This window comes from Hakea prostrata, chromosome 3, assembly GCF_041222555.1.
Source record: "Hakea prostrata isolate BN-2017 chromosome 3, UWA_Hpros_2, whole genome shotgun sequence".
NCBI classification, from domain to species: domain Eukaryota; kingdom Viridiplantae; phylum Streptophyta; class Magnoliopsida; order Proteales; family Proteaceae; genus Hakea; species Hakea prostrata.
This window is the reverse complement of record NC_142602.1, coordinates 18,574,962-18,589,775: the sequence shown is the minus strand read 5'-3', so window position 1 is coordinate 18,589,775 and position 14,814 is coordinate 18,574,962. Positions and strand designations below refer to the sequence as shown.

Sequence of the window (14,814 nt, the reverse complement as noted above, 5' to 3'; positions counted from 1 at the left end):
CTTTTGGCATCCCTACACCAATCTTGAACGGGTATCCGACCTACTCCTTCCCCGAGCTCTGCCGTCGGGCTGGTGTCTAACGTGCGCTAGTCGAACCGCTTCTCATAGTCTTCCTTCCTGAGTATCCCAACCAAGTCCACATGGTACCCCGATTTCACGACAAGGCCTCGAACCACACTTTGGAGCTTAAGTAGTTGGTGTTGCATCTACCTCTACGTATTCTACAATCAGCGGTAGTGGCCGACCCTGGTGGTTGGTGTGAAACTCCTTCTCCATGCAGGGATCGGGAGGAGACTGCTCTGGATTTTCTTGTTTCTATTGTTGTTGATTTTGATATTGTTGATTTGGGGGCAAGGAGGCTTGGTTTCTCCCAATCACTTGATTTCGTTTGATCCCAGTCTCTCGTCCTCCTGTTTGGTTGGTAGCCTAAACTACCCGACTTGATGTTCGTCTCGCCGTGACTTTTTGTTAGTTTCCCACAGACGACGCCAACCTATTGCATCTGGAACACGCTTGCACTGCCCGATCAATTGGATGACCTACGATCACAAAAGAGCTAGCGCGGCCCGACGTGGGGTAGGTTGGGAAACCACCTCTAAAGATCAAATCAATTTAGACACAACAATGAAGGCTCTGAGGTAGGCTCTAGCTGAAGCAATAGTAGTAGGGAGTTGCTCATACATGTTGAGGCTCAAGGACTTGGTTTATATAGGTATTACCTCAAACCATTTAGCCTATGTATCTAGCTCGCTTGATGATTTGGACCGTCAAATGTGATCCTAGTTTCCTTCGGGAGCACGTCCGCACTTATGGCAGTTCTCTAAATTGGCCTACGTATCTGGCAATTCTCTAAATTGGCTCTAATTGAGCCATTATCCCAAGAGGTACTCCCTATTATATCACCGTTAGCGGATTGGGTAGTTGTTTCCTTAACCATCCATTTGATTTAGTGCCTCGCAGGAGCTTCACTCAATCTGGCCAGGGCAGGCCCGGGCCACTCTAGCCCGAACTACTATGCTGAGCCTTGTCTTGTTGCGCACCAACCCGACCACTGGGTGGCCCAACCTGGTCTCTTACCACTACAGCTAGGCCAATAAAAATCATATGGAGATCCTTCTTGCCCTCCCCCAATCTTCCCATAAGCCTCTTAAACAAGAGAATAGCTCCCATTGTGCATTTTTTTTGGTGTGAAACCATATCAGTATATTGGCTTTCTTTACCCTTCTTTTTCCTCCAGTGGTTTTCAATGATCCTCTTCCATAATTTTGTGGCATGACTCATCAGTTTTATGCCTCTATAGTTATTGCAATCTTAAATAACACCTTATTTTTGTTAATTGGGACCATCATGCTTTTGCTTCATTCATCTAACATTTTCCTTCTGCTCGTAATATTATTAAACAGCATGGTTAAACCAGAAATTCCTAAGCTTTTCAATACTCTTATTCTGTGTGGACCCATGCATTTTCAGCTTTCTTAAAGCCTCTTTAACTTCAGGCGCCCCTATTTTACTTGTAAATCTATGACCTGGGGTGTCTGGATTAGCAATCATCTTGTGGGGCAATATTTCTTGGACTGACTTCATTTAGCAGAAATACTCTTTCTGTTTCTCCCTAACGTCATCATTCCTTCACTGTACGCAACCATATTCACTTTTAACAATTCTAACATAGTCGAAATTTCTAGTCTTCCTTTCTCTCACTCTAGCAACATCAAATGGCATATGGGACAAACATTATTAATTTTTTAGAATGATGGTCACAGACATTCATCTGCTTGACATCTGCCAACAGTTCACAATGACCTTGAGTCATTGACCTTAAGGATGCAGAAAATGATCTGATACTCTCATAATCTATGTATTTTTATGCATCTTCTGCTTGTCTTGTTATCATAGACTTTTTTTTTTTTTTTTTTATAATATATTAATATATTTTATTTTTACTATATCATGTTGAGTATTTTAGCATTAGGGGGAGAGAAAAAGAAAATAAAAAGGACACTAACTATATATATTTCTAAGCTGATTTGCTTGCAGTAGTGTGTCCTGTGTCGTCACATGTTCTAGCTTGTTAAACTCTGTTTATGATTATTATTGTTGTTTTTTTTCTTTTTCTTCATTTTTTTGACTTCCTTTATGCCATTGTTTCATATTTGAAGTCACTCAATTCGTCAGTTAAGTTAAATTTTGTCCATGTTGCATGACATTATTCCTGTATATGTGGTTCTTGTTTCTTGTTCATGATGCTTGACATCGTCCTGTTGATGTGGTCTCTATTTCTTGTTCCCTTCTCTCTAATGCAGGATTCGTCCTCCTTGACAAAAGCACAAGAAGAAGTTGACAGAGTTCTGAAAGGAAGAATGCCCACCTATGAGGATATAAAAGAGCTGAAGTACTTGACACGGTGCATAAATGAGTCAATGCGTCTCTACCCACATCCACCTGTAAGTTGCTATGTTCATTTTATTATTAGTTAAATGGATTTTTCCATTTTTGTTTTTCCTTTTTTGATGTTACATTGTTTCCAATATTTGTAGGTCTTGATTAGGAGAGCTGAAGTTTCTGATGTGCTTCCTGGGAATTATAAGGTTGAACCTGGTCAAGATATAATGATTTCAGTGTATAATATCCACCATTCTTCACAGGTAACATCTTAGTCTCTGCTTTTTTTCTTTTTCTTTTTTATTGGGGGTTAAGTTTTTGTTCTTCATTGTCTTGACTCTTGATTTCAGCAATATCCACCATTTCTCATAGGTATCATCTTATTCAGACCAATTTGATCTATATACCTCAATTAAGTCTAGCTTACAGATTTTTTTATTTTTGTTTTTCATTCATAAAGGAAGGAAAAAAGAAGGGATTATGGACATTGTATTTTCAATGGCTTTGTTGGTACTTTTTCCCACTTGGTTTGTGCTTGTATATTTTCAAGGTATGGGAAAGAGCAGAAGAATTTGTGCCTGAAAGGTTTGATCTGGAAGGACCAATGCCGAATGAAACAAACACTGATTACAGGTGCTCATTTATTATACATCCGCCTTTGGATTTTTGTTCACCCACCCCGAACAAGGTATGAGTACATTGGAACCTTTCAGAGAATTGCAACTTTTGATGCACCCAGGGTTAAAGTATCGTATCATATTGTATCAACCAATACGTATCAGTATCAAAGCATTCCATACAATATGGGCCGACATCTCTATATTTTATTTTTTTCTATCACATCTCTCACGTCTCTCAATTTATTGGCCAATTCATGCTGGCTATGATATGCGAGACATTTCTTTTCTTAAGAATTTAATTTAGCATACTTTTAACCAAAGCGATATAGTCTGATACATATCGGATGATACCGACTGATACGCCGATATGCATCTATTTGGATGGAAATTGGAAATTTTACTGATACCCAGCTGTTGTATTAACAATGCATATCAAACCAATACAGATGGGTACACACCAATACATATCAATACCGTCGATATGTATCTATACAGCTTAAAAAGGGGGAAGCCCTCCGCAACCTCCGAACGATGACTGGAGACCTTGCTTTGAGGCTCCCTTCTGTCTGATTTTTTGGCCAAATTTTGGGGTTTTCACCAATCTGTTGCCTGAAAAGTTTAGTCTGTGATGTATCTACTCTCCTTTGCTGTTTAGTTTTTATTAGTTTGTTCCATTTTCATACTAAAATTCTTTATTCTACTTAATTCTTGGGTTTTGTGGATCTTGGTTTGTGGATTCTGTTTGTCTCAGTTCTTTTTTTGGGCTGATTGCATAAGTGAATTTATTCCCATTGTGCCTTCTTTTTCCCACCTGACTGCCACCTATAGGGGCTAATAGGATGAACAGCTTGGTTAGCCAGTTGAATGTCCCATCGGCTGAAGAGGAATAACGTATGATTCCTGAGAATAACAGAAGTAGGATGCCCTGGCCAAGGGTACCATATCCATTCATGCTAATCAATACATGGTGTGTAGTATATACGTAATATGCATGCAAACATGATGGGATTTGAGTTAGAAATGCTTCCTTGAGGGTTTTGTATTGATTTATGTTAGCTTCTATACCTTCCTATTATTTTCCGTATCCTTGTATACATCATTTATATTTTCCAGATAATCCTTAGATCTTCTTCTCGTAGAAAACAATTAGATGCAAGGTTCTTCCCAACTTAGCCAACCTAAAGGCTAGAAATAAAAATTACAAGTGTTCTGTCATATTTGAGAAGCGGGGAAATGGGAGACAAGGGATGAAAGCTTACATACTGATGATGTTAGCATATTGTCATATTTGACAAACTGAGAATTCCCAAAGTTGATATTGAACTTACTCTTGTGTTTCAGTTTAGTGTACAACTAGTAGTCATTGAGCTGAATGGATTCAAACTTTTGGGACAGTGATAATCAACCTGTTGTCATGGAACTCACTAGTTTCCTGCTCTCCTGTTATATTTTATTCTGAATGAAAGATGGCCGTCCAACATGCAAACTTCCATCGACTGGTGGTTTTTAGCAAATGCAGGCTCCTTCTTTATGTACACACTTACGTTAAATATGTAATATTATTTGTTTTACTGTTTATGCATGATAGATTGACTATTTATTAGGTATTTCTATTGTCTTTTGTTCAAATTAGACCATTCCAATCCATGTGCATTTTTTTCTTCTAATCATTTCCATCCAATTTTACACCCTTCAATACATATCTACGATGCAATACGATACGGAATGAAATGTTTTAAGAATGTTTCTGAAAATCACCTGACCGATACAATACTGATACACGATACTTTAAACCCTGGATGCACCTACACCTAAAGATAATTATGGGAACAGCCAGTATATTTTCTATCCTGCATCAATTCTTTTCTTTGTCCTTCATACTTATTCTCTCTTGTTTAATGCTAGCTCATTCTTACTTGGGGACCCTGTTCTTTAGATTCATTCCTTTCAGCGGAGGGCCTCGAAAGTGTGTTGGTGACCAGTTTGCCTTGCTGGAAGCAATTGTTTCCCTTGCAATTTTTTTGCAATACATGAACTTTGAGCTGATTCCTGACCAGAACATTAGCATGACTACCGGGGCAACAATCCATACAACAAACGTAATGATTTTTTTTTTCTTTTACTTCTGCAGCACACACAACTCAAACACAATGAGATGCTCTCATGATATTCTACATTCCATTTTCCGTCAATCTGTCGTTTGCAAAACTGCAAGAAGTTTCACTGCTATTTCTTTTTTGTGGGAAATTTACGTTATTCTACTTAGCCCAGTACTTGTTAACCATATTTTAAGATATCTCTGTGTGTGTGTGTGTATTTATTGCTAACACAGGGCCTGTACATGAAAGTTAGTCAACGGAAAACTCAGCCAGTATTTGCTTCATCTTCTAGGTAAGTCCTTTTACGTTAACATCTTTATTTCCATTATCAACCTATACTATACGAACATGAAGGAAATGAATGTCATTTGTGTTTTCTTGGTCTCTTCCCCTTAATTCAGTGAGAGAAATTGCAAATGGTGAATTTTAGAAACAGTAACCAACCAAGTTCTTCTGACTGGTTTATATTCATGAAAAAGAAAAAGAACAAGAACATGAAAAGCTCACACTAGTTTGATGCAATTGATATGAAGGCCTATGTGCATCCATGGGAGGCTTACAAGCATGGGACTAAACTTTGGTTGAAATTGTATGAAATCTCGTAGTTGTCTTGGCTTTGGGCCTATCTGAAACAAAACCCATGGCCAAAACCCAACTTTCAAGCCTAGGTTTCACTCTGTGGACTTCATGGTTGAAGCTAAAAGCAGATCCAGCATGTCTTGATTTCTTGGCTGACCACCACGAGGTTCGAAACTGAGATCTCTGTCCTAGCTCACAAGGTGTTTATCGCAATCAGTGTGTTGAAATTGACCTTTGGGTAGTTATATAATAGGTTGGGCTTTTATGCTGTTTATTCTTTAGGTGACATTAGAACATGCCTTATTTATAAGCTCATAAAGTGGGTGAATTAGTATATGGAACTTTTTTTTTCCTTTTTTAAATATGGTTAGGGCCCAAGGAGAGTTGAAATCATGACCTCTTAATTGTGAGGTTTTGGGTCTTTTCAATTAAACTACCCTAGGGGTTTAGTCTATGGGATTAGTAGTCAAAAAGTTTGAGATTGATTAAGATACTTGATAGTTTCTAGGAGTTTTGCCTTGAATTATTAAATTTATTTAGTGCGTGAGAGTTTTTATGAGTCTTACCAAGAAAAGGAAAAAAGAGAGGTTTTATGAGTCAAATTGAGGATTTCAGGAAGTCTATGTATGTAGTACACCCATCATCTGTTAAGGATGTTTGACAAATTTGATTTTTTTCCCCCAAATAATCTTGGTGTTGTAGAGCAGTCATACAGGATTGGTATTTCCAAACGTGAAACGTGATTTTTCCTTCTGATCAGTACTGTCAGACGTGATCAACCCCTCCTCTTCTTTTATTCTTGTTCTTCTTACTTGTTTCTTCTCTCGATCCAACTCCAGGTGGATCCTTATTTCTAGTTCAAATTTCAGATTTTTATATGTTTAGCCTTATTCGTTACACTGATTTTGTTTTATCCAATGTTCATCCATGCTCTGTTCTTCTTTCACCTTTGGAATTTGCATGTTAACCCATTGGCTGATTGTTGAATGAGCATTAATTGTGGTGCAGGTAATATTGGTGTTTGGAAAACCATTGGTTTGTGCTGATATTTAGAACTTCTCGCAAGATGGTAATGTCTTAAAAGAAGTTAAAAGAAGTATGTGTAGCTCAAGAAGTTTGCTCAGTTTATCAAATATGTTGCCTACAGTTCATCGGGTAATATTTGTCTTTAACATTTTCAGGTGGAACTGGGAAGTATTGAACTCAGGGCGCGCGGACTGATTTGTGGGTTTAATCCAAGCATCAAATCCGGTGGCATAAGATATTCTTTCTTGATGATAGCTCATGGGTGCAGATTAATTTTGGAAACCATGGATAACTCCATTAACAAATTAGTATGTTGTATTATGTAGGCAATTTCAAGACAGCCAATTATAGGACAAGTTGAAATTTAAAAGGGTTTTTTGTTTGAAAATTTGTTTCAGAGGACTATTCAATGGAGTCTAAGGAATAAGCATGCAGATTCTATGTTACTATTTACTATTCGAATTATTGATTTCTATAAAGTGGATGTGATTTTTACAACATGGAATGATTCTTTATTTTTTTAATGGAAATTGATTAATAGTAATTTTGCTTTATATAGAATTTTGGCTCTTGTTGTAGGATGCTCAATTATTTTTTTTCGTTTTTTTCGTTTTTTTTCTTGCGTACCATAAATTGTTAACCCAAACCGTTAAGTCAACCCGAGTATAGACCGTTAGCCCAAACTTAAACCGCACCAAATCAAAACCCTTATTTTGCTAACATGCCGTGTTTGGGCTGGGTGTCTTTTAGCCAGAAATGGTTGAGTCCAGCCCCAAACCACACTGTTGATATCCCTACGAAATATGCTTCCGAATTTGTGTCCATATCCATTTAAAGGTATTGGAATCTGTACGCTTGCTAATAGGATGCAAATATAGTAATACTCTTTTCCAAATAAGAAATAATGGTTTTTTAGGTTATTATCCATACCATAAAATTATTTGATTAAGTTACTTATTTAGATTTGTTATATGAATAATTTTCTAGATTTTCTACTAAACTAAATAGAGTTTTTTTCATTTTGCCCATTTAAGTTGGGCTCAAACTCTTGTTTACCCACTTAAGCGGCCATCATTTTAGTTTGCCTTTATTGCTAGGTTTGACTGGTGCAGGCATGGCCACTTTCGCGATAAATTACAAGGGATCGTAAAGGTAAGAAATCATTACTCACAGCAACTGCTGTGAAGCAGCTCTGAACCTGCCACAACACGAATTTCACCAAGAAAAATTTTCAACACCACCTTAGATTTCAAAAATTTAGAGACTTCAAATCTCTAGAGTCATGGTTCGTAAAATTAATTGTTTGGTTAGTTTGAATTTTTGGAATGAAATTTATAGATTTATCCTAAAAAAATATTTATTGAATTATGGTTCAAATCTTTAACGCTTTGATAGTATGGGTGAAATCTCTGGATTTCACCTCATACCCATAAATCTACAGATTCACGTTTTTAGTGTAAAAATGTGAATCTCTAGATTTCATGAATCTAGGGATTCACACAACCAAACAGGTAAAAATCTCCCATTTGTGAATCCAGAGATTTGAAATCTCTGGATTCGCTTAACCAAACAGGCCCTTTAACCAATGCTACAAAAGGAACTTTTATTGAGGTTTTCTTTTCTTTTCGTGTGAAATATAAGCTAACGTAAGATCAGAGTAAAAATTTCCTGAAAATATCTTGTTAGCTGCATGATTAATCCCAAACACTAATCCCCAACACCCAAAACCCTATTTCTTTTAAAACCCGGAAGTCCCCATTTTTGCTAGCAAATACAATACTATTGATGCATCCACAAATTGGCAGGGAGTTCTTTTGTAAATTTGAAAAAATTAAATGAAATTTTATAAATAAAAAATATATATTTCCTTCCACTCCTTCACACCCATGGGCAATACAATAATTTAAAAGTCAAAGTCAACAAAAAATTAACATTGGATTTTTTTGTAACATTCCAAGTTCCTCAGATTGGGGAAACTAAAATATTAGTCATAGGCAAACAAGAGTTTGAACCCAACTTAAGTTGGCAAAATGAAAAAAAAAAAAAAAAAAAATTCAAATAAATATCGAAGTTCTTAAGTTCTTAATTCAAACCTCACATTCAGATAAGATGGTAAAGATGTCAATGGGTCGTGGAAAACTTGTATTCAATCTATTTTTATACCCATTTAGAATAATTTACTTAAAAGAATAACAATCTAAATATCGAATTTAACTGTATCTCTCTAAAAATCGAAAGGATATTAACTGAATCAGTTCAAATATAATAGGTTACGAATATGGTATTATTACTCTTCAGACATGTTTACACCCCCTAGTCTAGTCTAGAGTTGTCTTGTATATTGGGAGATTGACTTTGGGTGTTATTTCAATAGGTGTGGAGTGATCGTGACCCATTATCCAATGTTTTACTTGATTCTTTGATAACCTTGGCAAGCTCCAAAGGCCAACTAGTAATGCAGCCAACCAATGGATAATGTTTGACTGTAAGTGAAGGGTTGGTGAATATCGCCTTCAAGTCTGACTGTGCTACTTTGATAAAATGTCTCGACTGTTCTGCGGAATGTAGATCTGTGAAAAGTGTAGTCTATCATTTTGGACATTTTGTTTGTAACTCAGTTTTTCTACTGGCTCTTTCGAGTATGTCTCTAGGGAGTTGAATTCTATTGCTTACTCTCTAGCCAAGAAGGCCATGTCTTTTCAAGACAAGACAATTTAGCCATCTTCCTCTCCTTAGCTTATTGATCTTTGTACTCAATTTACCTCGGCTTCTGCTTTCGAATGAAAGACTGAATTACCAAAAAAGAAAAACCATGGATAATGTTTAGACTCGTTCGCTTGGTTTTCTACTACCCACAGACACACAGAGAGAAAGAGAGAGACATTCACGCAATCGTGGAAAGCGCAAGTTACGGCAAACGATATCAACACTGTGGTGGGCCAACATATCATTTATTGGCCCATGGGCCTGTAATTAAATTGAACGGACGAGGTAGTGAACCTAACCCTAGTAAGCTCCACGTAGTCTCGCATGTCGCTTTGCTGAAGTTTCCAAAGAGCGTGATTTTACCTTTTTGTTCTCTTTCATTTTTTGAACAATGTCTGGATTTTTCTGGAGTAGCTCACATGCACTGGATAACTCTTTGGACCAGCAGGGTTTAATTGGTAAAAAATCAGTACTTTTAAATAGGAGATCTGAGTTTGAATTTATCTCCCCTTACAATATGTAATATCTTTGGAGAAAGTGTTTGGAGAAAGTGGTGGTTGTAAAGTCGTGTAAATTGCTTAACTAAATAGTTCTAAAAATTCTACCATTAAATTTGGTGAAATTAAATCTGAGTCGTCCATCATAAACAGTTCAGATTTAATTCAATATATTTAATGGTAGGATTTATTTACATAGTCGAATTCAACTACATTTATGCTATATCTTTAATATTATATAGAATTCCAAACAAAAAAAATCATGTGCACTATTTTGCCAAATCAGGACTAAAACCAACAAGCGTTAGTCAACGTGGGCCCCGCTACTGAAGACGACACTTGAATGGTCCTGGCCAAATTATGGTGAGAAATTCTTCCTCCCAAGTCCCAGTCCCAGTCCCAAGGGGGAAACGAAAACAAACGATTTCTAGGTCCGATCTGATCCGATATGGGATTCTGAATAGTGTTTTTTTTTTTTTAACTGAAGTTCATCCGGGCATTTTGCGCGCACCACTATTTACTTCCTCAGGGGAAGCTTTTATATTAATACCGCCGAGTGGGTTCAAACCCAAGACCTCCCCTAGGGAAGTGAGGTCCGCTTTAACATACCACCTTTGGCAGATTCTGAATAGTTTATTCATTCATGAATCCCTCCATCACCCTTACCTGGAAAAAAGGAAAAAAAGAATCCGTGAGGAGTCAAGATTGGATGACTTGGGTGATTCTCATTGGTTGGGGCTTCTTGTCCAATAGTTAGGCAGAGGAAGAAGATCCGTTGCACGTGACAGAAACAGGTCCCTTTGTTTCTTTTCTGCGAAGGCGATAAGAAAGGAAATGCCGTTTTTCATGAACAGGTTAAGGTTAAAAACTTAAAATACGTTTTAGTGAAGGGATTAGGTTGTTTAATTAGCCGCCACTCAAGGTTGAACTAGTGGCATTTTGTTTCAGTCACGTGCATTATTCAGCAGATTACTTGATCGAGATTTTGACGTGATTTTCAATGGTCAAGATTGAAATCTCAATTCAGACGATCAAGTGTTGGCCTTAACATGTCCTATGCATTTTCGACACAAACAAGGTCCGAACTAGTGCAGACGGGATCTCACTTTCATTGGTGGCTCTACTCTACTGGATGTCGTGCTTATACGGTTGAGGTATTTGAGTCATACTCAAATATGGTTGAAATATTTGAGTTATACCCAACGTATATTCTAATATAGGTCATCAGATCAACTACGATCCAACGGTGTAATGAGCCTTGTGGGAGAGTCCAACTAACCGTAGAACCTAGTGTTAATCTATAAATACTGCTAGAAGGAACGTTTTGAATATTCCAGTCTAAATACTCATAGTGTAATGCTTTAAGCAACCTTATGCTTAAACCATAACCCTAACATATACCCTTCTGCTTGTACTTTACGATATCAACCCTGGAGGGATCATGAAAATGCAAGATAACTGAGGACCACTTAGAATACCTATATCATTTGACATAGGGTATAATCATTGGTCTCAATAAAATAATACAAATAAATCATACCATATTGAATATTGTGCTAAATCTCAAAACCGTTTTATCATTTTCTACCAAATAAATATGGTACGCTAATAGTATCACATTATTGGGGTAAAATAATGGTATCTATATCAAATCCATATCGTATGGTGTATTCCAAATTGAAATCCTTAGCTTCATGCGAATTAAAATATAATAACATGAAAATTGAAAGCATTAAAAATTTATATTTTATTGCATATCGTCAAAAGATTCTTTTCTTTATATGTCCAATTTCAATTAGAAAACCGTCAAAATCATATAAGAAACACATCATAAGATTAGACATTCGAAAAGATGGGAAGAGTGCAAACCATAGACTACTAGACAGTAGGAGGGAGAGGCATGCATCAAGACTCTCATTGCATCCTCCACGAGGGGGTCCATTGAATTTTAGCTCGACATCTTCAAGACCTAGCCATCCAATAGGGGTTGCGGTTGTTGCTGTGGGAAACAGGGGTCCCGATGGGGGGGGGGGGGGGGGGGGGGGGGGGGGGGGGGGGGGGGGGGGCCCGGGCCCCCCCCCCCCCCCCGGCCCCCCCCGGGGGCGCAAGGCCTGAATATCAAGCTTTAGTCACTGTACAACGAAACCTTACCCATCCAATCTGTAGCAAGAATGGCCTAGTTTAAAATGTGGTGCACCTTCATTCAACCATTGGATTTAATCAGACTAAATCATATATTATTCATATCAGACCAATAAAGAAACTATATCAAAATGTAATCCAATCAATGAAGCCCATCTTATTAGAAATATTTTATTAATATTCTAGCACAAGAAACTCTATAAACTTTTCATTAGTCTCTTTCAAAGGAGTCAACACTGGCACTGCCTTTGTCAAGTTCAATCCCAAGATAAGAGATGAGATGAGATGAGATGAGATGAGGACCCCTTCCCGCACAATTGAGTCCCTACCCTTAGCACTGCGACGTAAAACTTATTTTCATGGAAGGTGAAAACTTTAACGTATGATCTTTAGATATTCACTTTCCTTTTTTTGGGATTAAAATGGATGTCCCTTGGTAGTTAGCTAGTGATCATTGCCCAAATTAAAGTCGGAGCTTTCATTCCTCTAAGCACTAACAATAATTTTGCTTGGGTCATGACCGTCAAGTAGAGATTTCAGACTGTCGGATTCGAAATCTCGGTCAATATTGAATCTCGACCGTTGAATTTCAATGGTCGAGATCGAAATTTCGACTGAATTTCGATCCGACGGGTGACTTGACGGTTAATGCCCAGGACCCAAGCAAAATCCCACTAACAATATTTCCACAAGACCAACTAATAATGTGTTTATTAAACTTGACCAATTGATCGACCACATACCCAGCCAACTGGAAAGGTGAACATGAACAAAATATTTCTTCTTTTTCTATTCGTTCATTTTTTTTTTTTTTCTTTTTTGTGGGGGGCAAAAAACAAAATGTTTCAACACCCTTAGGCTATTAATATATACCACTACAAATGAAAAAGGCTATCAATAACTCCCCGGCCATTAATCAGTGTAAAGTATGGACTTATGCATACTTCACATTTTATTGTTGACAAACACAGGTATCAAAGTTTCTTTGTAGTTTAGGCTTGGGCTCATGAATAGACATGGTTTAGAGTTTCTAAGGTCTATTCATGAACGCATATTTATATTCTCTTGTAACATAACATCTGTAAAGAATTGTTTTGAGAAGAATATAGTGAAAAAACCTAATGTTAAACATAATTAACTTTACACTGAATGTGAACCGTACCAGAGAATAAATCTGTGCCTCCTCTTCTTGTTTTGTTCAATTATCAACATATTTCTTTAAGGCATAAATAGTTCCAATAAATATTTGAGTAATATTAATTATATCATTTCATATATGTATTCGAATAAACTATATGAGGATGACAATATTTTTTTAGTGTTCTATAATAATTTACGTTCATATAATTTTTAAATAAAATTTTTCATGCACATTATAATAGAACTCTTGAAAGTAAAACAAGGAATAACTTAAAAGAAATTGTTTAAGTTCGAACATACTTACCTGGTGTCATTAATGTGGTCCTCTTGTCATTATATTTTTGGGTAATTTCCATTTGGACCCCCTGAGGTTTGATCCATGTCATTTTTAGTCCAAATAAATAGACATTTTGCATCTGCCTCCCCTGAGGTATCAAATAAGATTAATTAAGGACAAATTATGATTTGTATGACCAAAATATCCTCACATCTAATCCAACTATTGAGATTCCAAAATGATGGGGTTAAATGTAAATATAAAGTTCTTATTTTACAATATTTATTTTTAAATTTTTAAATTTACAAAATTATACCCTTTGAACAAACAAGCAGAGATACTGTAAATTTTGTAAAAAATGCAGCACCGAAGAACTCTTTACTCATCAGGAGTAAAGCAATAGGAGAGGGAGGGCAACAATGGCGGAAGAAGAAATATGGGTTAAAGGCTACACTTCGTCTCATCAAATACTCTTAGTTGGAGAAGGAGATTTCTCTTTTGCACCGTGCTTGGCTCAGTCATTTGGTTCTGCATCTAATATCGTCGCCACATCACTCGATTCTTGTGGTTTGTATTCTGATATGGTTTCTCTTCTGTTTATTCCACCTAATCCCCTTACCCCCTTTTCTGAATTTTGTTTCTTTATTTGTCACTACTAGGGTTTTTTCTTTTACTCATTCCATTGTTACTAATGCTGAATCTTTAATGGGTTTCTTATCAATATTTGTTTGTGAATCTGTGAGATAGTTTCTTTCGATCCAAATATCTTGCTCTTCTTTAGGTTGTCTGAAATTTTGTTCTTCTTCACACCCCTAGAATTTACTGTTTACTTCTTGTTGTTCTTATTTTTTGGGATTTACGGAACTGATAAAAGCATGATCTTGCTGCTGTACCTGAAGCTTTAACGTTTTAATCTCTATATCTTTTTTTTCCAACTTCAGATTAGTGTCCTTTCATTATAGGTTTTTGGTGGGATCGAATCCAGTTTGCATTCTGTACATCTATTGCATCTGCAAGAAAATATAGTGGTGGAATTATCGATTATTGCAGGTATATTTTGGACAACAGAGGAAGGCGATCACTAGTGAATCTGGAGATACTCAAAGCGAAATGAAGATGGGTGATGCCCAACTCACTCTAATGAGTCTGATCAAGATTCATCATTTTCGATTCAGAGGGTATAATTTTGTAAATTTAAAAACTTAAAAATAAAATTTGTAAAATAAAACTTTTACATTTACATTTAACTCCATCATTTTGAAATCTCAACCGTTCAATCCAAAATAGATGATGTGGCAAAAATCTGACCAAATTAAAATATGTAATATCCCACTCTTTTTATTTTT

At 36.6% G+C, this 14,814-nt stretch overlaps 1 protein-coding gene across 5 annotated transcripts in view; it reads left to right on the top strand.

The window, feature by feature from the left end:
- LUT1 (Cytochrome P450 superfamily protein) overlaps positions 1-7,215 on the top strand; it is a 28,513-nt gene extending 21,298 nt beyond the window's left edge. Inside the window, exons 5-11 of one of the 5 annotated variants that reach the window (XR_016172326.1) lie at positions 2,304-2,444; positions 2,538-2,645; positions 2,933-3,015; positions 4,939-5,101; positions 5,335-5,393; positions 6,689-6,749; positions 6,862-7,215. Coding sequence is in view for 2 of the 5 variants with exons in the window: in XM_089149605.1 (XP_089005731.1) it covers positions 2,304-2,444; positions 2,538-2,645; positions 2,933-3,015; positions 4,939-5,101; positions 5,335-5,397 (558 nt within the window). In the remaining 3 variants the exon portion in view is untranslated. Of the gene's footprint in view, positions 1-2,303; positions 2,445-2,537; positions 2,646-2,932; positions 3,016-4,907; positions 5,102-5,334; positions 5,398-6,688; positions 6,777-6,861 lie in introns of those variants that run through there. The other 4 variants (XR_016172324.1, XR_016172325.1, XM_089149605.1 and 1 more) reach the window with 4 other exon arrangements.
- Positions 7,216-14,814: the final 7,599 nt, after the last annotated feature.